At 37.4% G+C, this 21,551-nt stretch overlaps 1 protein-coding gene across 5 annotated transcripts in view; it reads left to right on the top strand.

Annotated features, from left to right (window-relative positions):
* Nucleotides 1–21,551, top strand: part of SMARCAD1 (SNF2 related chromatin remodeling ATPase with DExD box 1) — a 90,617-nt gene that overhangs the window by 8,894 nt on the left and 60,172 nt on the right. For 4 of the 5 annotated variants that reach the window (XM_070392686.1, XM_070392677.1, XM_070392653.1 and 1 more), the window contains 4 exons: nucleotides 3,594–3,771; nucleotides 7,595–7,763; nucleotides 13,182–13,248; nucleotides 21,135–21,235. In XM_070392686.1, coding sequence (XP_070248787.1) covers nucleotides 3,594–3,771; nucleotides 7,595–7,763; nucleotides 13,182–13,248; nucleotides 21,135–21,235 — 515 coding nt within the window. The remainder of the gene's footprint in view (nucleotides 1–3,593; nucleotides 3,772–7,594; nucleotides 7,764–13,181; nucleotides 13,249–21,134; nucleotides 21,236–21,551) is intronic. The other variant, XM_070392660.1, reaches the window with a different exon arrangement.

Here is a 21,551-nt window from a genome sequence, read left to right as displayed (position 1 = left end):
TTCCTTTTTAAGTTATTTGTTTTTGTTTTTTGAGTGGTACTTGATCTTGGACCACTTTGGTGAAATCAGTGGCATACTCAAATGCTTTTGTTTCATGATAGACTTAGATATGAGAATGGGTATAAGCATACTGGGAAAATTTAGAATGTATGATTGTCTTCTCTTGTTCTCTTGTGCAGTCCACTAATGGGGAATTTCATTTGGAATTACCCCCTGGAAGCTTGTAGTCTCCTTGCATCATATTCTATCCCTAAAACATAATAGGCTTTTTAATTGTTCTTATATGAAAGGACAGGCTGTTGTTCCTCATGTTCTAACAGGAATTTGTTTATTCCTCACTCAGATTATGTCTCATAATAGTTATTTTCATGGCTATTTACCTCCTATTATTTGTTTTCTTTAGGGCAAATTAGACTATAACTTGCCCTTTCTTTTTCTTTTATATTCCCCACTTCCTGGTACAGTGCCTTAAACACAGAAGACATTCAGCAAATGTCAGAATTGAATACTATCCATTGACTTTATAATTGACTGGAGGCCCCGTGCATGTAATTCATGCACGGAGGGGGGGGGGGGGTTCCCTCAGCCCAGCCTGCACCCTCTCCAATTGGGGACCCCTTGGGGGATGTCCAACTGCTGGCAGTCAGACATCCCTCTTGCAATCTGGGACTGCTGGCTCCTAACTGCTCACCTGCCTGCCTAATCGCCCCTAACTGCCCTCCCCTGCTGGCCTGGTTGCCCCCAACTGCCCTCCCCCGCCGGCCTGATCTCGCCCCCAACTGCCCTCCCCTGCTGGCCTGATCTTGCCCCCAGCTGCCCTCCCCTGCAGGCCTGATCTTGCCCACAACTGCCCTCCTCTGCTGGCCAATTTGGTTCTGATTGGTCAGTTTCTATGCCAGTCAGCGTCAAAAGCTCCGCCTCCTAGGCAACCATTGGCTCCCCCACAGCATCCAGATTTGGTTCTGATTGGTCAGTTTTAATGCCAGACAGCATCAAAAGCTCCACCTTCTAGCAGCCATTGGCTCCCCACAGCACCCACATTTGATTCTGATTGGTTGGTTTCTATGCCAGTGTCAAAAGCTCCTCCTCCTAGGCAGCCATTGGCTGCCCACAGCACCCACATTTGGTTCTGATTGGTCGGTGTCTATGTCAGCATCCTAGGTAGCCATGGATTCTTCACAGCATCCACATTTGGTTCTGATTGGTCAGTTTCTATGCCAGTCAGCGTCAAAAGCTCCACCTCCTAGATAGCCATTGGTTCTTCGCAGCACCCACATTTGGTTCTGATTGGTCGGTTTCTATGCCAGTCAGAATCTCTGGGCCTGATCAGAGAGACAGACTGAATAGCAGCCCCTGAGCAAAGGCCAGGAGAGAAAGAAAGGCCTGGCTGCTAGCGAAGCCCAGAAAGAAAGAGGGCTGACTGAAGATCTTCCAGGTTTGTCAGCCTTCAGTTGTGATTGGTTGTTACAGCCCTGGCTTTTATATATTAGGATTTTTCTTTTTCACCTTCCTTTTCTTCATTTTTGTATTTTGTGTATGTATATGACCTTGTCTCCTTTGTGCTGTTGCTTAAACATGCTGGTTTGCTTTGGGTCAAAAGCATCAGTGCATCAGGAATATCTTAGCTATATTTGCTGTTGCTTATTTCCAAAAATAGTCCAAACAAATCTAAGCATTTAGCACTATTCTAATTCTAGATTAGTGACTATTTTGGAAAGTTGGTATTTTATATAAACAAGCTTTTATTGTACCTATTAGTTTTCAAAGTGTGGTGGTCTCTGAACCTTTGGGCTCCTTCAGGTCAAAACTATTTTCATAATAAGACATTACTTGCCTTTTTCACTATGTCGATATTTGCACTGATTGTACAAAAGCAATGGTAAGTAAAACTGCTGGTGCCTTAACACGAATCAAGGCCAAGACTCCAAACTGTTACAATAGTCATTGTATTCTTAAAAATTTTTAAATGCCAGTTTCACTTAAGAATGTTCTTCTTTTTTAAATCCTCACTTGAGGATATTTTGTCCATTGCTTTTCAGAGAAAGTGAGACGGAGAGAGAGAGAAACATCGATGTAAGAGAGACACATCAACTGGTTGCCTTCTGCACATGTTCCCATAACCCAGGTATGTGCCAGGAATCAAACTTGAGACCCTTCAAGTGCACGGACCGACACTGTAACACTAGCCACACTGACCAGGGCAAGAATGTTCTTGATAAAGCAGCGCAAATTATTACTTTCAATAAACTTCAACTGATCAGTAGGCACTTTTATAATATTTTGTGAAACAAAATGTGAACTAACCTTTGCTGCATACCAAAATACAGTGTTATTTCAAGGGACAGCATTTGAGCGATTGCTTGGAGTTGTGAGCTGCACTTGTCATTTTTTTTCACAGAGCACCATTTTTATTTGAAAGGATGATTTACCAGCAACTATAGTTATGCAGACATTTTCTCAAAAATGAATAGCGATATCAAGGAAGACCACTGATAGTATTTATTGCTAGTGATAAAATTCTATTTTTCAAAGGAAAGTTTGGATTTTGGAAAACTAGTATCCACAGCTGTGAGTTTGACAATATCTAGGTATTTAGAGATTGGTGGTGGTATTATTGAATCTATTTTTTTTAAAAAATATCATGAAATATGTCAACATTTAGTAGATCTGCATTAATCAGGGAGTTACCCAGTATTTTCCAATGACCAATCCACACAATGTTACAAAATAATGTTGGGGTTAAAGATCTATTAAAGTACAAAATAGACCAATGGGTCTATTTATTTATTTAAATATATATATATATATATGTGTGTATATATATATATATATATATATATATATTTTTTTTTTTTTTTACTGATTTCATAGAGGATTGGAGAGGGAAAGAGAGATAGAAACATCAGTGATGAGAGAGAATCATTGGTTGGCTTCCTCCTGCACACCCCCTCTGGGGATTGAGCTCACAACCTGGGCATGTGGCCTGATTTGGAATTGAACCAGTGACCTCTTGGTTCCTGGGTCAATGCTCAAACACTGAGCACACCGGCCTAGCTAGACAAGTGAGTTTTAATATAACATAATGCAAAAGTTTATTCATATGGTTTCTGATTCCAAACTGCAATTAGCCTTTAAAAAAACTACCACCTGTCAAATTTGGATTTAGAATCAAAGAAAAACATCTATAGTAACGTAAAAAAGCTATGAAAATACTCCTTTCCCTAGTTTTATAACTGGCTAAGAGACAAGATTGAAATTCAAGTCTTTTAGGCCCTAGTGTCCATGTTCTCTTAGCTAAGACCTGAACTAGGAAATAAAAGCATAGAGAAAAGGATTGGAATATAGAACACAAACCTCAGTTTTGCAGTTTTCACCAGTGTCATGCTAGTGAATAACCTGTGAAATGGAAAATCATTTAACACCAGCTCTGGTCAGTAATTTTTTTCTTTAAAAAGTGGTAGAAATTTTTGGTCTTACAATGGGAACAGTGAATGAAGTTAAAGATATTTAGCTCATGATTCTAATTATAAAAAATTTGCTTTATTTTCAAGTTGCTAAAAATGTCTTTTCCTTTTCTCTTTTCTCCCCACCAGAAGATTCTAGTGTTCCAGAAACTACAGTAAATGAAAGAAAACCAAGTATATCATGTTTGAAGAATCAAGGAGGAATACAGTATATTGATTTATCTTCTGATAGTGAAGATATTGTTTCTCCTAACTGCTCCAATACAGTTCAAGAGACAAAATTCAACAAAGACACAGTGATTATAGTGTAAGCAGCTAAATAGGTTCATTACATTTTCATTTTAAGGATTTTTTGAGAAAAGTTTACTTAATTATATTTTTCTTTTTTGCCTTTTTCTATTACATCTTGGTTATTTTTTGCTAACTTAGAAATGTACAGAGGTGGTGTATTTCTGGGTAACGATGATTTTCAGTAAGTTATTGAGAACAAATAGTTAATTATTTTTAACTAGAGGCCCGGTGCATGAAATTCATTCATGGGTAGGGTCCCTAGGCCTGGCCGGCAATCAGGGCTGATCGAGGCCTTCTGACTGCTGGCAGGGGCCTTTCTTCGTTCCGTGCCACGCCCTGGTTGTCAGCACATGTCATAGCAAGCAATCAGTCTTCCGTTTGAACTCCCACGGAGACAATTTGCATATTAGGATTTGTATGTATGTGTGTGTGTGTATGCGTGTGTGAATATATATATATACACACACACACACACACATTTTCCAAAGATAGAAAATTAATTTAACAAATACCTTTGTTCACTTACAAATGCTTTGTGATTTGTTCTTAAGTCCCAGAGTCAAATCATTTAACATTTCTTGGGCACATTCTGTGGGATAGCAAAGAGTTTCTATTGTGGTCAGGAGAAAGATAATAAACATAAAAAAATGTCAAATAATAGATATTGCGGGCAAAAAAGGAAAGGAAATGTGCAGTTTGGGGCCAGAGGTAGGTGCATGGTTTCTTAAGAGCACAGCTAGTAAAAAGGCTTCATTGAGAAGACGATAATTGGGCAAAGACCTGAAGGGGATAAGAAAGTGAACCATGTAGAAAATGGGGTGGAGAATGTATTCCAGATATTGGAAATTTTCCTCTTCAATGATCCTAAAATGGTTTCATGCCTGGCATTTTTTAAAAAATATATTTTATTGATTTTTTTACCGAGAGGAAGGGAGAAGGATAGAGAGTTAGAAACATTGATGAGAGAGAAACATTAACCAGTTGCCTCCTGTAGTCACAAGGGGTAAAGGAGGTGCTTAATCATGTTAAGCCCATAGGCTATTTGTCTTTTATTCTGGATGAGATGGGAAGCTAATTGAACAGAGGAGTAAAATTGTCTGACTTACATGTTTGGCAGGACTTTGATGCTGTAGGGGTGTAGTAATAGAAACATGAATATTGTTTTAATAACCCAGGCAAGAAATGATGGAGGTTTAGATCAGGCTACTACTTGTGGAAATGATGAAAAGTGGTGAGGTTCTGCATATACTTTGAAGGTAGAGCAGAGAGGATTTATTGATGGATTTCATGTGGGGTGGGAGAGAAAGGAGTCAAAGATGACCAGCAGATTTTTGGTCTGAGCAACTAGGAGAATGGAATTAACAATTAACTGAGATAAGAAGACTATCTTGAATATGCTGTGATTGACAAGACTCTTAGACATATAAGTGGAGATGGCAAGTAGGCAGTTGAATGTGACATTTGAATTCTGGGGAAAGATCTAGATTACATACCTAATTTTGTAATTTGTCAGAGTATAGATTTTATTTTACTTGTTGTTGACTTTAACGGGGTGACAATGGTTATTATACAGGTTCCAGGTGCACAATTCCCCTAATCTGTATGATCTGTGCCCTGTATAGTGTGTTCACCACCCCAAGTCAAGTCTCCTTCCAGCATATAGATTTGATATTTAAAGCCACATGATTAGATGAAATCACCAAGGGACACTAGTATAGCTGGAAAACAGATCTCTTGGATTTAGATTTAACAATTAAAATTATTTCTGTTAGTTGCATCTATTATCAGGGATTTTCAACTTTTTTCATCTCATGGCACACAATAAACTAATTACTAAAATTCTGTGACACACAAAAAAATATATTTGATTTTTTGCCCATCTGACCAAAAAAATTAGGTATAATTTTTATTCATTCACCCTGGACAACTATTGTTGTGTTGGCTGTTGTCATTTTTATATTTGACAACCCAAGGGAAAAGAGGTCAGTGCCGTTTACTAAATAGTCCGGTATTGCACGTTTTAAAAATTCTTGTGGCAAACTTGTTCAAAATCGCTGATAATTATTATTCTTATTATGATTTTATTATTATTTGGGTGTCCCCCCCAAAAATGTATGCACACTTTAACAGCTGATAGCTCAATTTTGAAAGTGAAATGTATTTTAATAATCACTACCTTTATTCAAAGTGTGTGTATACATTTTTTGGGAACACCCTATATTGAAGTAAATTATAGACATCCCAACATTACTCCCTTTGATTCTTTGCTATACATCCCCCTCCGCTATCAATGAATAATTCTTCACTATCATTCCCAGTTTATGTTCAGATTTGATGTGTTTTGTAGCTGGTTTTTCATGCCAGGATCCTAACTAGAAACATCCACTGCATTTGGATATTATGTCTCTTAATTCTTCATAAACTCCTCTCCTCTTCTCTTTTTTAAGGGTTTCAACTTATTGAGGAGATCAAGTCTTTTCTTAGAGACAATAGATTTTTCTGATTATTTCCTCATGGTGGTATTGAATTTATTTCTGTACCACTTGTTGTGAACTGGACATTAAATTCAAGGCATATTCATATTTGTCAAAAGCATGACTACTTAACTTACTACATCAAGAGACCCATGAGTTTGTCCCAGTGAATGGTCATGAGCTTGCTCACTAGCTTTAGGTTGTCATGCAGAAGAGCAGGTTTCTTTGGAAGAGGTCATCCAGAGCAGGAATTGTAAAAGGATTCCAACCTGAATTCTTGTATTTTCTCCAAGGACTAGGAAAGCATGAGAGGAAGCATGAACATAGTGAGGCAGAGTGAGAATTCAGAGTTGAGTACATTAGGAATGAGAAATCTGGGTTGTAATAGAAAGGGAGACACATGTAATTGTCTTCAAATACTGAAGGACAGGCCTGGTGACAAATGAAGAGGTTGATTTTACCCTGTTACCTTAGAGCAGTTTCTCAGAGCAAAGTTTAAGAAATCAACCTAGAAGCTTAAAATACATGTTCCTGTCAGTGCCCTAATAGGTACAACTGATCTAACATGAATAGGAGTAGAGAAGTTAGTAAAGTACAGATTCCGGATATGTGTCCAAGAGAGCTGTCAAAAAATAGAACTAGCTGCACAGCAAAATCTGCACTGTGATCTCCAGAATGCCTACCATGGTAGAAAACTGAAATTTCAAACAGAGATTTTTTGTTTGGGAGATAGATGAGTAAAACTTGGCCCCTAATGTCTTCTATTATAGGCTAAACATATAAGCTGAAATGGAACATGATTAAAATTTGTTGTTGTAGAATAAAGCCTCATATGGAGTAAGTGCTCCCTGTCTGCTAAGGAAGTATTTTGTTCCTGGCAGAGATTCTGATATTGATGGGGCCATTCCGATTTTAACACAGATTCTAGTCACATAGGCCATGAAAATTATTTTTTCTTCCTATTCATGTAGTCTTCATAATTTCTCAGGAACAACATGACAACACTCATCTGATATGCAGAATATAGGTGAAAAACATAGGAAAGAGAAGTGGGCATGCAATAAATATGTGTGTGTGTTAAAAAATAAATGTTGGTGTTTTGTTTTTTTCTTTAGCATTCCGGCCTGGATAATCTGAAACATTTTCGGAATATGCAGATTTTGGGAAAGTAGATTTATATACATAAACATTTTGAAATGAAAAAAGTTGTGTTGTTTTAATCTTTGACAGATGTAGATTTAATTTAATATTAAAAAGAACTGCAGATGTGCCGTATTTCATATTTTCATATATACATGTGTATACAATTATAATGCAATAGCATTAACAATACATTAAATTGTTTTTCTCTGAAAATGATTTTAGTTCTGAGCCATCTGAAGATGAAGAGTCCCAAGGCCTTCCTGCCATGACAGGTAGAAATAATGCTATTTCAGAACTGGAAGACCTTTCGGAATTGGAAGACCTTAAAGATGCTAAACTTCAGACCTTGAAGGAACTGTTCCCACAAAGAAGTGACAGTGATTTACTTAAGGTTATACCCTTTTTTAGTAACTGGTTATTGTAGCTGTAATTATGTTTAATATCTCTCCTGTATCTAGTGCTGTATTTAGTCATTTTTCTAAAGATACTTTATGTTTTAAGATAATTATTAACTTCTTTCTGTGTAATAATTCAGGAAAATGTCAGGGATTTACTTGAAAGAGTTAATAATAGGTGCGGTTACTCACCTATAGATAATACAATGAGTTTTCCTCAGTAGCTCTCATACAGAGCTTGTGAATTCTTGTGTGCTTGAATGGTTTTCAAATGAGAACACCCTCTCCTCCCAATCTTCCAGCGAAGCTCACAAGTGTCAGGAGGCTTCCCCCCACCCCCGTAATGATAAGGGGTTGCTAGCATACATTATAGTACATGCTTATGCTGCTGTAAAAAAGAAGGAATTCTTGCCATTTGCAACAGCATGGATGGAACTGGAGAGCATTATGCTAAGCGAAATAAGCCAGTCAGAGAAAGATAAAGATCACATGATCTCACTCATTTGTGGAATATAATGAACAACATAAACTGATGAACAAAAATTGAACCAGAGACATAGAAGCATCAAACAGACTGTCCAACCTATGAGGGAGGGTGGGGGGTGAGGGCATGTCCAGCCCATCTTGCCCAGTTCTGCCCCGACGGCCACCTTCTAATTAATTTCCTTTTAATATGCACAAATCTGTGCACTGGGGCACTAGATACATAATAACTAGAGGCCTGGTGCACAAAACTTGTGCACATGGGTGGTCCCTCAGCCCAGATTTCGATAGGGTGCAGGTCAGGCCAAGGGACCCCATCGGTGCATGATCAGGGCCAGGGAGGGACGCAGGACTTGTATGCATGCATATGAGCATAACCAATGGACACATATAGTAGGGGGGTCATGGCATGTGCTGGGGGGTGGGAGCAGCCAGGGAGAAGTCAGTGGGGGAAAATGGAGACTTATGTAATATTTTAAACAGTAAAGAATTTAAATTTTAAAAATTTATATAGTACACGCTGTTTCTAAAAGGAATAGCTGCTCCTTAACCGCAGCAGGATATGACTATGTGATAGTCATTGATAGCCCATTTTTATCAGACATTGTGATTTTTCAAATAAAGTGAAAAGGATGGATTTTTATTTAATACTAGAGGCCCAGTTCACGAATTTGTGCACCAGTGGGGTCCCTTGGCCTGGCCTGCGAGATCAGGCCGAAACTGACTCTCTGACATCCCCTAAGAGGTCCCGGATTGGGAGAGGGTGCAGGCCAGGCCGAGGGACCCTGGTGCAGGATCAGGGCCAGGGAGGGATGCGGGAGCTTGGCCAGCCGGGGAGGGACAGCGGGAGGGTTCCAGGGAATGTCCGGCCTGTCTCACTCAGTCCCAATCAGCTGAACCCCAGCAGCAAGCTAACCTATCGGTTGGAGCATCTACCCCCTGGTGGTCAGTGCACATCATAGTGAGTGGTTGAGCGGCCTTAACATATCATTAGCATATTATGCTTTGATTGGTTGACTGGATGACCAGACACTTAGCATATTAGGCTTTTATTATATAGGATTGATCAATTTCATAGTTTTATTTTGATATAATTTAAATGTTATAAAGATCACCTACCTAAAATGTATAATTTAGCCCAGCTGGCGTGGCTCAGTGGTTGAACGTTGAGCAGGAGGTCATGGTTCAATTCCCAGTCAGCACACATGCCTTGGTTGGAACCCCAGTAGGGGGCGTGCAGGAGGCAGCCAATCAATGATTCTCATCATTGATGTTTCTATCTCTCTCTCCCTCTCCATTCTTCTCTGGAATCAATAAAAATATATTAAAAATAAATAAATAAAATGTATAATTTAGTGATAAAATGTATAAGTTAGTGGTTTTTAGAGATTTACAGCCATCACCATAATCTAATTTTAGAGCATTTTGATCATTCCAAAAAGAAACCTTGTAGTCATTAGCAATCACTCCATTTATATAGATTGGTCTAATCTGGACTTTTCATATATGGGTCCTATATATATAAAAGGCTAAGTGACCATCCGACTGGCTGGTAGGTATGACACCACTAGGGGGCAGACGCTCAACGCAGGAGCCTTCAAGCCCTGGCGCCACCCCAGGTGCGGCCAGCCAGGGAGGGACTATGGGAGGTTGGCTCCAGGGCATGTCCAGCCCATCTTGCCCAGTTCTGCCCCGACGGCCACCTTCTAATTAATTTCCTTTTAATATGCACAAATCTGTGCACTGGAGCACTAGTTACATAATAACTAGAGGCCTGGTGCACAAAACTTGTGCACATGGGTGGTCCCTCAGCCCAGATTTCGATAGGGCGCAGGTCAGGCCAAGGGACCCCATCGGTGCATGATCGGGGCCAGGGAGGGACGCAGGAGGTTGGCCAGCTGGGGAGGGACCGCGGGAGGGCTCCAGTCCTGATCGGCCGGACCCCAGCAGCAAGTAACCTACTGGTTGGAGTGTCTGCCCTGTGGTGGTCAGTGCACGTCATAGTGACTAGTTGACTGGTCGACTGTCTGCTCCCTGGTGGTCAGTGCAAGTGGTTGAGTGGCCTTAGCATATCATTAGCATATTATGCTTTGGTTGAATGGACAACCGGACGACTGGACACTTAGCGTATTAGACTTTTATTATATAGGATGATCTTTTGTGACTGGCTTGTCTTCACTTAGCATAAGGTTTTGAAGTTCATCCATGTTTATCAGGACTTCATTCCTTTTTTTAATAACTAAAGAGAAACAAAATACCATTCAGGACAAACAAAATAAGTCTGAACTGAAGGTATTCTGGGCCTGCTAGTTTGAACTCTGAAGTATAGATTAAGTTTTCTATTCCCTGTTATTTTTAACATGAACGCCCCCCCTCCCCCGAATTACCATTTTGATACCTTCTCATTGTTAGATAAAGGAAAATTTAGTGTTATTTATCTTGGATGTAGCTCTTTTCCTGCTAGCAGTGTTATTTGCTTCCTGGTGTGATCCCCTCCCCCTCTCTCCCCCCCCCCCAGCATAAGAAGAAAAGAAATGTAGCTACTAGTAGATACAGGGGCTACTTACAGTGTTGGAAAGAGTTTCCAAAAGAAACAAATCTCAGTTTAACAATACTTTGTAGCTTGTCGCCAAATTTTTATGTGGTTCAAGGGGATTTTTTTCCTATAGGAGTATTTATCTCTTATTTTATAATTTTTTAAATTCTTTATTGTTGAAAGTATTAACATATGTCTTTTTTTTCCCCCCATTGACCTCTCCCAGCCTACTCCTGCCTCCCAGCACAGGATCTCACCCCCCTATTATTTTGTCCCTCGCCCCCCCCCCCCCCCCCGCAATTGTTCATGTCCATTGGTTATGCTTATACCAATATACATGCATGCAACTCTTTTGGTTGATCTCTTACCCCCTCCCCCCATTATTTTATAATTTTAATGGGAAAATAGGCTTGATACACAGAATTTATTTGTATGTTTCATTAATTAGAAAATTTTGGAATTTAGCATATCACTCCCTCCATAGCAAAGTACTCTCTTGAGGTAATCTGGATTTCAAGTGATCCCTGACATTTCAAGAGATTTAAAGGTGGCATTTATAAATTACTTTGCAAAGTTTTTTAGACCCACATAATAGAATTGAGGTTATAAAATAGAAATTTAGTCATAGATTTGTAAAGCGTATGCTTTGGATATTTTGAAACGGAAGAGGGACTTACAGGATCTGTAAGGACCCAAGATAAGAAAACTAGTATAGAAGACAAGACAGCATTCTCGTTTGATTTGAGCCTTTTTAATTTAATTTAATACAAAAATAGCTTATTTTAAAAAGTAAAATTTATTTTTAAGATCTTTATTGTTGAAAGTATTACATCAACCTCTTCCAGCCCGCTCCCATCCTCCCCCTCACTCCAGGCCCTTACTACCTCCTCTTCTGTGCCCATGGGTTATGCGTATATACATACAAGTTCATTGGCTGGTCTCTTCCCACCCATCCTCCCCTTCCTTCCCTCTGAGGTTCAACAGTCTGTTCATGTTTCTAAAAATATATATTTTTATTGATTTTCAGAGAGGAAGGGAAAGGCAGAGATAGAAACATTAATGATGAGAGAGAATCATTGATCAACTGCCTCTTGCACACCCCACACTGAGGATCGAGCCCATAACTCCTACATATGCCCCAACTGGAAAGCGAACTGTGACCTGATTATAGGTTGATGCTCAATCACTGAGCCATGCTGGCTGGGATAAAAAAATTATTTTTAATCCTCACTTGAGGATATGTACATTGATTTGAGGGAGGGAGGGAGGGAGGGAGAGAGAGAGAGAGAGAGAGAGAGAGAGAGAAACATTAATCAGTTGCCTCCCATACTCACCCCAACTGGGGATTGAACCCAAAACCTACGTATGTGCCCTGACTGGGAATTGAACCTGCAAACTTTTTAGTGTACAGGATTATGCTCGAACCAACCGAGCCACCCAGTTGAGGCAAAAGTAAGATCTTTTAAAACCAGATAACTCATTGGAAGTATAGGAAACTTTAGTAAGAGAAAAATACGGACTATTCAGTTTCTCCTGAGATCTAAAATGTAACAGAACAGTGTGAAAATATATTGAAGATGTTTATTACATCAGTAATATATGAATATGTTCTTGAACAAATTCAACCAATTCAGAGGTAGAGTAAAAATCAAAAGAGCCCTTTATCCCACTCATCTAGGAAGTATTAGATTTAAAAAAAATAACTGCATAATTATAATATGTCAGTGTCCACTGCTAAATGTTAGTTGAAAAGGAATAATATAAATGTCTGTTGGTCTCCCCCTCTCCCTACTTTCTCTTATCCTTTCCCCGCACCCTCCTCAGGGCCTGGAAATGTAAATAGAAAGTTTTTAAGGCTCCAATGCACAATTTTATAATTAACAAAAGCCTTGACTATGCGGTACATATTTGACTATGTTTTAATTTTTCCTTTGCAGTGATGAGTGAATTTGATACATTTTAAGATATGCTTAGATAGCCCTAACCGGTTTGGCTCAGTGGATAGAGCTTTGGCCTGCGGACTGAAAGGTCCCAGGTTCGATTCCGGTCAAGGGCATGTACCTCGGTTGCGTGCACATCTCCGGTAGAGGGTGTGCAGGAGGCAGCTGATCGATGTTTCTCTCTCATCGATGTTTCTAACTCTCTATCTCTCTCCCTTCCTCTCTGTAAAAAATCAATAAAATATATATTAAAAAAAAGATATGCTTAGATAAGTTCAGACTTTTCGATAAACCAGGTTGCCTGAAAATTTATCATAGGATTTAATGAATTTAAAACTATGACATACATATTTCCCGACTTTATATATATTTAATATTTTGTTCTTTAATATTTTGATAAATGAAGCAATTTTTAGTGCTCTTTTTAAAATATTAATATTTTCTCGTTCTGTTAGTTGATTGAATCAACCAGCACAATGGATGGAGCAATTGCTGCTGCCTTGCTGATGTTTGGTGATGCAGGTATGCCTGACTTAGTTTCACACTATATTGACTTATTACATAAGAATATTTTCATTTTTAATATCTATAATAATAAAAGTGTAATATGCAAATTGACCAAATGGCTGAACAGCGGAATGACCGTCCGAATGACCTTCTGGATGAAGCCGAGGCTGCAAGGCAGCGGCCAAGGCGGCCAGGGCTGCAAAGGCCTACCCTTTCATGAATTTCTTGCATCTGGTCTCTAGTTGCTCTATAATTTACCAAGTTCCTACATGAATTCTTATAGGATACTTATGAGATATTAGTAACTTCATCATTTTTAGATGAAGAAACTGAATCTTAAGGTTAAGTGACTTACCTGAGTTCATACAGCTATTTCGGAACCCAGTTTTCTAGATTGATTCTCTCCCCTTCTCCCCCCAACCCTCCCCAAAAAAGGGAGGGGCAGCTTTCCATTGGTAATTTTGCTTGTTTTCTACAGATCAGATTTCATAACAATGAAGTTTTGGAAGATATATAATTTTTTCTTAAGTATCCTTTCTAATTGCATTGTGGTTTTATTCACAGGTCTACAAATCTGAGTCAGTAGGAACATAATGTCTTGTGGGAAGTCCTAGCTGGAAATCATCATTCCTTCATTTAGTAAATACTTATGCTAAGTTCCAGTCTTGGGATACAAAGTAAATGCATTTAAAGGAGCTTGCAATATAAAAGCAATTTTTTAAGTAAATGCCACCTTGATTTTTTCTTAACTTGTACATATCAAACAGGTAAAAATAACTTGTAATCTTACTACCAAAAAGTAAGGAAGGAAAGGAAACCCGTACTTCATTAACCACTCTTAAATTTGCTTTGTATAATTTTCAACTTTTACATTGCTTATACATACCATTATACAACACACATACAGGAGGTTATGAATGTAATTATAGTACTGGTTTGCATTTTTTAAATTTATTAGGGAACATTTGTTAACATTATATAGGACCTGTACAATTCTGTATACGCTTACCACCCAAAATCTTGTCTCCTTTGATCACCATATATTGACCCCCTTTACCCTCTGGTAACAACCATACTATTGTCTGTGTCTATGAATTTGTTTTGTTTGTTCATTTGTTACTTTCTACTTTATATTCCACATGTAAGTAAAATCATACGGTTTTTGTCCTTTTTCACTGACTTACTTTACTTAGCATGATACCCTCAAGATCTATTCATGTTGTCACAAATGGCAGTATCCAATCCCTTTTATGGCTGAGTAGTAGTCCACTGTATATATGTTCCATATCATCTTTATCCAATCAACAAACAATACTCAGGTTGTTTCCATGTCTTGGCCACTGTGAATAATGCTGTAATTAACATAGAGGTACATATGTCTTTACAAATAAATGTTTTCAAACTTTTCAGGTAGATTACCAGAAGAGGAATTACTGGGTCATATAGTAGCTCTATTCTTAATTTTTTTAAGAACTTTCATAATGTTGTTCATAGTGGCAATACCAATTTACATTCCCACTAGCAATATATGAAGGTTCTTTTACATCCTCTCTAACACTTGTTATTTCTTGTCATGTTGATAATAGCTATTTTAACAGGTATGAGGTATTAACTCATTGTGGTTTTGATGTGCATTTCCCTTATAACTAGTGAATTTGTGCACCTTTACATATATCTGTTGGCCATTGTATGTCTTCTGGGAAAAGTGTCTGTTCAGCACCTCTGTCCATTTTTTAATTGGATGGTTTGTTTTTTTGTTGTTGAATTATAATAGTTTTTATATATTTTGGATATTAGCCCTTTATTGAAGGTATCATTAGGGAATATCTTCTCCCATTCATTGATTGCCTTTTTTGTTGTTGTTAACAGTTTCTCATACTGTGCAGTTTTTTAATTCAACACAATCCATTCATTTATTTTTGCTTTTATTTCTTTTGCCTTTGAGGTCAAGTTCATAAAAACCTCTGAGATGAAGATCCATTAAGTTTAGTATTTATGTACCTATGCTTTTTTCCATATATTTTATTTTTTTCAGGTCTTATATTTGCTTTTAATTCATTTTAAGTTAATTTTTGTGAACAGTGTCAGATAGAAATCTAGTTTAATTTTTTTACATGTGGCTTTTCAAATTTTCCAATACCATTTATTGAAGGTATTTCCTTTTACCATGGTATGTTTTTGGCACCTTTGTAAAAAATCAGTTGCTCATGTATGTGTGAGTTTATTTCTGGGCTCTCAATTCTGTTCCATTGGTGTGTGTGTCTATTTTTCTGTCAATATCTTACTGTTTTGTAGTATAATATGAAATCAAGGAAATGTGATACCTCCAGCTTTGTTTTTCCCTGCTCGGGATTGCTTTGGCCGTTTGGGGTCTTGTATGGTTCCTTACAAATTTGATGGGTTTTTTTTTAAATCTATTTCTTTGAAAAATGCCTTTGGGTTTTTTATGGGGTTTGCATTAAATCTGTATATTGCTTTAGGCCAGTGATGGCAAACCTTTTGAGCTCGGCGTGTCAGCATTTTGAAAAACCCTAACTTAACTCTGGTGCCGTGTCACATATAGAAATTTTTTGATATTTGCAGCCATAGTAAAACAAAGACTTGTATTTTTGATATTTATTTTATATATTTAAATGCCATTTAACAAAGAAAAATCAACCAAAAAAATGAGTTCGCGTGTCACCTCTGACACGCGTGTCATAGGTTTGCCATCACTGCTTTAGGCAATAAGGCCATTTTAATTATGTTGATTTTTTTCAGTCCATGAACATGGAATATCTTTCCTTTGTTTTTTTTTTTTAATTTCTTTCAAACTGTCTTGTAGTTTTCAGTGTATAGGTCCTTTACTTCCTCTGTTAAGTTTATTACTAAGTATATTAGCCTTTTCCTTGCAATTACAAATGAGATTGTTTTCTTTATTTTTCTGATATTTCACTGTTAGTACATAGGAACACAGCAGATTTAAAATTTGTTTTAATTAAAAAAATTTCTTTTATTGATTCCAGAGGGAGGGAGGGAGGAAAAGAGAGAGAGAGAGAAAGAAACATCAGTTGGCTGCCTCCCACATGTGTTCATCTGGGGATCAAACCCACAACTCGGGTATGTGCCCTGACCAGGAAATCAAACCCACCATCTTTTGATTTTGATGTATGGGATGACGCTCCAACAAACACCACATCGCCCAGGGTGGAATGCTGCAGATTTTTATGCATTGATTTTGCATCCTGCAATTTTACTGTATTTATTGTTTCTAAGTCTTGGTGGAGTCTTTTAGGTTTTCTATATTATGTCATCTGCAAAAAGTGAGTCTACTTCTTCATTTCCAGTTTGATGCCCTTTCTTTCTTTCTCTTGCCTGATTGCTCTGACTAGGACTCCCAGTACAAGGTTGAGTAACAGTGGCGAGAATGGGCATCCTTATCTTGTTCCTAATCTTAGAGAAAAAACTTTGTTTTTCACCATTGAGTGTGATATTATCTGAGGGTTTGTCTTGTAGCCTTTATTATATTGAGGTACTTTCCTTCTGTACTCATTTTATTGAATGTTTTAATCATAAATGGATGTCATATCTTATCAAACTTATTCTGCATCTGTTAATGATTATATGATTTTTATCTTTTCTTTTTTTATTTTATTTTTTTTAATATATTTTATTGATTTTTTACAGAGAAGAAGGGAGAGGGATAGAGAGTTAGAAACATCGATGAGAGAGATCGATCAGCTGCCTCCTGCACGCCCCACAGTGGGGATGTGCCCGAAACCAAGGTACATGCCCTTGACCAGAATCGAACCTGGGACCCTTCAGTCCGCAGGCCGACGCTCTATCCACTGAGCCAAACCGGTTCGGCTATCTTTTATTTTGATAATGTAGTGTATCACCTTGATTTTGCACACGTTGAACCATCCTTGTGAAAAGAACCCATTTGGTTGTGGTGTATTATCTTTTTAATACCTTATTGTATTCAGTTTGCTAGTATTGTTTAGGATTTTTGCATCTATGTTCATTAGTGATATTTTTTGTGTGGTTGTTGTTTCTGCCAGGTCTTGGTATCAGGGTAATGTTGGTCTCATAAAATGAGTTAGAAAATATTCCCTCTTTAACTTTTTGGGAATTTTAGAAGAATAGATAGTATATCTTATTTGAATGGTAGAATTCACACTAGGGAAGCTCTCTTGTCCTTGACTTTTGGTTTATGAGAGGATTTGTGTGTGTGTGTGTGTGTGTGTTTAAAAATATTTTTATTGATTTCAGAGAGGAAGCCGGGTGTGGGGGGGAGAGACAGAAATAACAATTACGTGAATCATCGATTGGCTGCCTCCTGCATACCCCCCACCGGGGAACCCGGGATTGAGCCCACAACTTGGGCATGTGACCTGGCCGGCTTTGTGACCTCCTGATTCATAGGTCGATGCTCAACCACTGAGCCATGCTGGCCGTTCTCTAATTCATTCTTAATCTCATTTATTGCATTATTGAGTTCTTCAGCTCCAGAATTTCTTTTTTTAAAAAATATACGTTTTATTGATTCCAGAGAGTAAGGGAGAGGGAGAGAGAGATAAAAAAAACATCAATGATGAGAGAATCATTAATTGGCTGCCTCCTGCACACCCCACACTGGGGATCGAGCCCACAACCCGGGCATGTGCCCTGACCAGGAATAAGAACCGTGAACTCCTGCTTCATAGGTCGATGCTCAACCACTGAGCCACACCGGCTGGGCCAGAATTTCTTTGTTGGCTCAGTTGGATGGAGCATCATCAAAAGGATACTGGTTTGATTCCCAGTTACGGCACATTGATCCCCAGTCAGGAGTTTAGGGGAGGCAACCAATTGATTTAAGTCAAGTGGCAAATTACATGGAAAGAAGGAATTGGGGTTTTCTTGCTTCTTAAGTAAACTTCCATACTTCATCTTGGAAAGGAATAGATAGTCATATCAGTCATCTTCATCTTTAGTACTATGCATTTTGTAGGTATGGTGGCTTTGTCTTGCCAAGATAAGATAACCTTCAATATATGAAATCATTAAGATGGGAAATTATTTGGGGTATATTTGGACAATTTTCAACAAAAGGCTTTTTAAAATCCTGTACGAGATCTTGGACAGTTCCACAAGTCATGATGTTGGACATAAGTTTTACAATAAATTTATCTTTTATAGAAAACATCAACTTGCATATTAAGCAGTAAGGGTGTATTTTATACATTGCTTTCTGAATGTTTTTATTTATAAATACTAAGTTACAAAAAAATAGTATCCAAAATTTTTACTTTTTTTTTAAAAGGTACCAATATGAACTTACTCATATTGTCAGGAGTTTCCCTAGCTATTTTTTCCACTTCTCTATATGTATGAGAATAGGCAAAACATTTTTATGTATCATCCTATTATATCTGCTGTTTTGTAACATTTTCATTTATTAGAGACATCTTTCCATGTTACTTTAAATATCTGCCTCTTTTATAATAGTGGCATATGTGTGTATCCTAATTTGTGTAATATCTTGGACATTAAGACATTTTGGTAACATTTTTGTGTATATGCCTAAGCAGACATTTCCATCAGATCTGTGGAAAGAATACCTGGAAAAGGAATTGTTGGACTAAAAGCTAGACAGAGCTAAAATTCAGAGATGTATTTTTGAGATTGCCTTCCAGAAAGGTTGTTACAATTCATCAATTCGTACTATTTGCCCTATGTCCATTTACTACTCTTTTTAATCTTAGGATGAACAAAAAATTATTAAGTTGAGCCTCTTTTTGTTTTGGTTTTTTTTTCTGTTGAACTGCCTATTTGTGTTCTTTGTCCATATTTTTTTTTCTGTTTCATCTTTTGTTTTTAAATAATGAATTTACATGAAATTTATTTTTATCTGGGGTATGTGGAACATCTAATTTTTTCCCCCTTGAAATTGGTGATGGGTACTCCCAATAAAAGATAAGAATGTATGAAACATAATTTGAAATTGATAGTATAGCATATTAAATTTCTAATAATTATAAATAGCATAGGTTGAGAGATAGGTAACTAAGCATTATGTGCTGTTATGTAACCTTTTGTACAAAAAATGTAGTTTTGCATTTTCTCCCACATTTAATTACACATTCTTGCCTTTAGCCATTTTATATACATGTAAAGATTTGGTGCTATGGTATTAAACCCTAACCCCCCACCCCCAACCACCGCACCACCACCAAAAAAAAAAAAAAAATGTATTGACAATTATATAAGGCTAAAAAATTCTTTTTTTTAAAATATATTTTTACTGATTTCAGATTTCAGAGAGAGGAAGGGAGAGGGAGAGAGAAATAGAAACATCAATGATGAGAGAGAATCATGGATCAGCTGCCTCCTGCACGCCCCCTACTGGGGATTGAGTTTGCAACCAGGACATGTGCCTTGAACCAGGAATTGAGCCCTGACCTCCTGGTTCATGGGTCAACCCTCAGCCAATGAGCCACTGGCAGGGCTAGGCTAAAGAATTCTTTATTGACAAAACAAAGTTTTTGTTCTTTTAGTAAAGAAACATGTCTAACCCTAACTGGTTTTGCTCAGTGGATAGAGCGTGTCAGCCTGAGGACTGAAGGGTCCCTGGTTTGATTCTGGTCAAGGGCATGTACTTCGGTTTCAGGCACCTCCCAGTAGGAGGTGTGCAAGAGGCAGCTGATCGATGTTTCTCATCGATGTTTTTAGCTCTCTATACCCCTCCCTTCCTCTCTGTAAAAACTCAATAAAATATATTAAAAAAAAGAAAAAGAAAAGAAAGAAACATGTCTAGGTGACACGGCATAAATGATCTAGTTTGAAGTTTTTTTCAGACTTAGACTATTCCTAATCGTGTTTGCTTAACCCCAATAAATATATGGGTGATAATGAGGTGGTAGTTATACTTCCCCTTTCTTAAAGTGGATGCTAGAAGTTAGTTGGCATATAATAATGCACATTTACTTTATGAAATAAATTGGAAAAAAATTTAAGCATGTAATTATTTTGTTACAGCCATATTATAAAATTTTCTGGCTTACAACTTAAAAGTTGTCCAGCTTGTATTTATTTTGAATATTATATTTCTACAGCTTTTATTTCTAACTGCATAGTTAGGATGCCGATATAATTAATATTGAAATCTTAAACCTTTGTGAAATTATAACAAATGCTTTCATATTAGCACAGTAGTATGTCTAAGGAATTTGCTCGCTGAAAGTAAAAATATTTAAGAAATAGGTCAATGTATACAAAGTATAAATAAGTGACAGCTTTTAAAAATCATGTATAGCGAGTCTAGTTTTCTTTTAGTCTTGGCAGAATATGCAGATTTTCATTATTGTTAGACTCTTGTCTTACTATTATTTTTAGGTTAAGAGCATTAATTGCTTGAGGTATCTATTTCAATTCCTCCTTATTTGTTAAAATAGAATACTACCTAGTTTGTAGGTTTGTTTTGGAAAGTAAATGAAGCAACAGTTTACTAGTATAAAAGTCCTCTGCAAAGCCTGGTACATAGTATACAATTATTGATGTCAGTGATGCTATTCAGATAAACTACACTGATGGGACTCAACTTTTTCTTACCGATGAACACTAAGTCACTGAGGAGAAACCCTTCTCCCAATATTGCAGTGAAGAATTACTCGTCAATTTAGTAATGTATGTTTTTAGCATTAAATATGATGGTTTACAAATACATTATTACAGTGATTTCTACTTTTGAAAAACTGGAGTTTCTGTTCACTTTTCCTTCAATTCTGTTGATATTTGTTGAGTAGACATGCCAAAGAAACAACATTGGACCTGATGTTAAGAGGACAATCTACAAATGTATTCCTTATGATAACACTTTTGCATTAATGATTCTTATACTTATCTGTACAAATTTTGAGTGTTCTTTTCTGTTCTAAAAGGTGGTGGACCCAGGAAAAGAAAGTTATCTTCTTCTACAGACACAAATGAGGAAGATGAATTTAATGATGATCAACCCATAAAAAAGAAGAGACTGGATCATGTAAGTTACATTTAAATTGCACTATCAAAATTACCTGGTTAAGCACAGAATATGTTGTTTATGGACATCAGACCTGAAAATCCACCTAAATGAATCTTCTTTCTTTTCTCTCAATACCAAGTCAGAAAATCAGTTTTTGCATTTCTTTTTTTTTTTTTAATATATTTTTTATTGATTTTTTACAGAGAGGAAGGGAGAGAGATAGAGAGCCAGAAACATCGATGAGAGAGAAACATCGATCAGCCACCTCCTGCACACTCCCCACTGGGGATGTGCCCGCAACCAAGGTACATGTCCCTGATCTGAATCGAACCTG

This window comes from Myotis yumanensis, unplaced genomic scaffold (assembly GCF_028538775.1).
Source record: "Myotis yumanensis isolate MYYU_CA2020_CCGP unplaced genomic scaffold, mMyoYum1.0.hap1 SCAF_1, whole genome shotgun sequence".
NCBI lineage: Eukaryota > Metazoa > Chordata > Mammalia > Chiroptera > Vespertilionidae > Myotis > Myotis yumanensis.
This window is presented reverse-complemented; position numbering and strand designations above follow the sequence as displayed.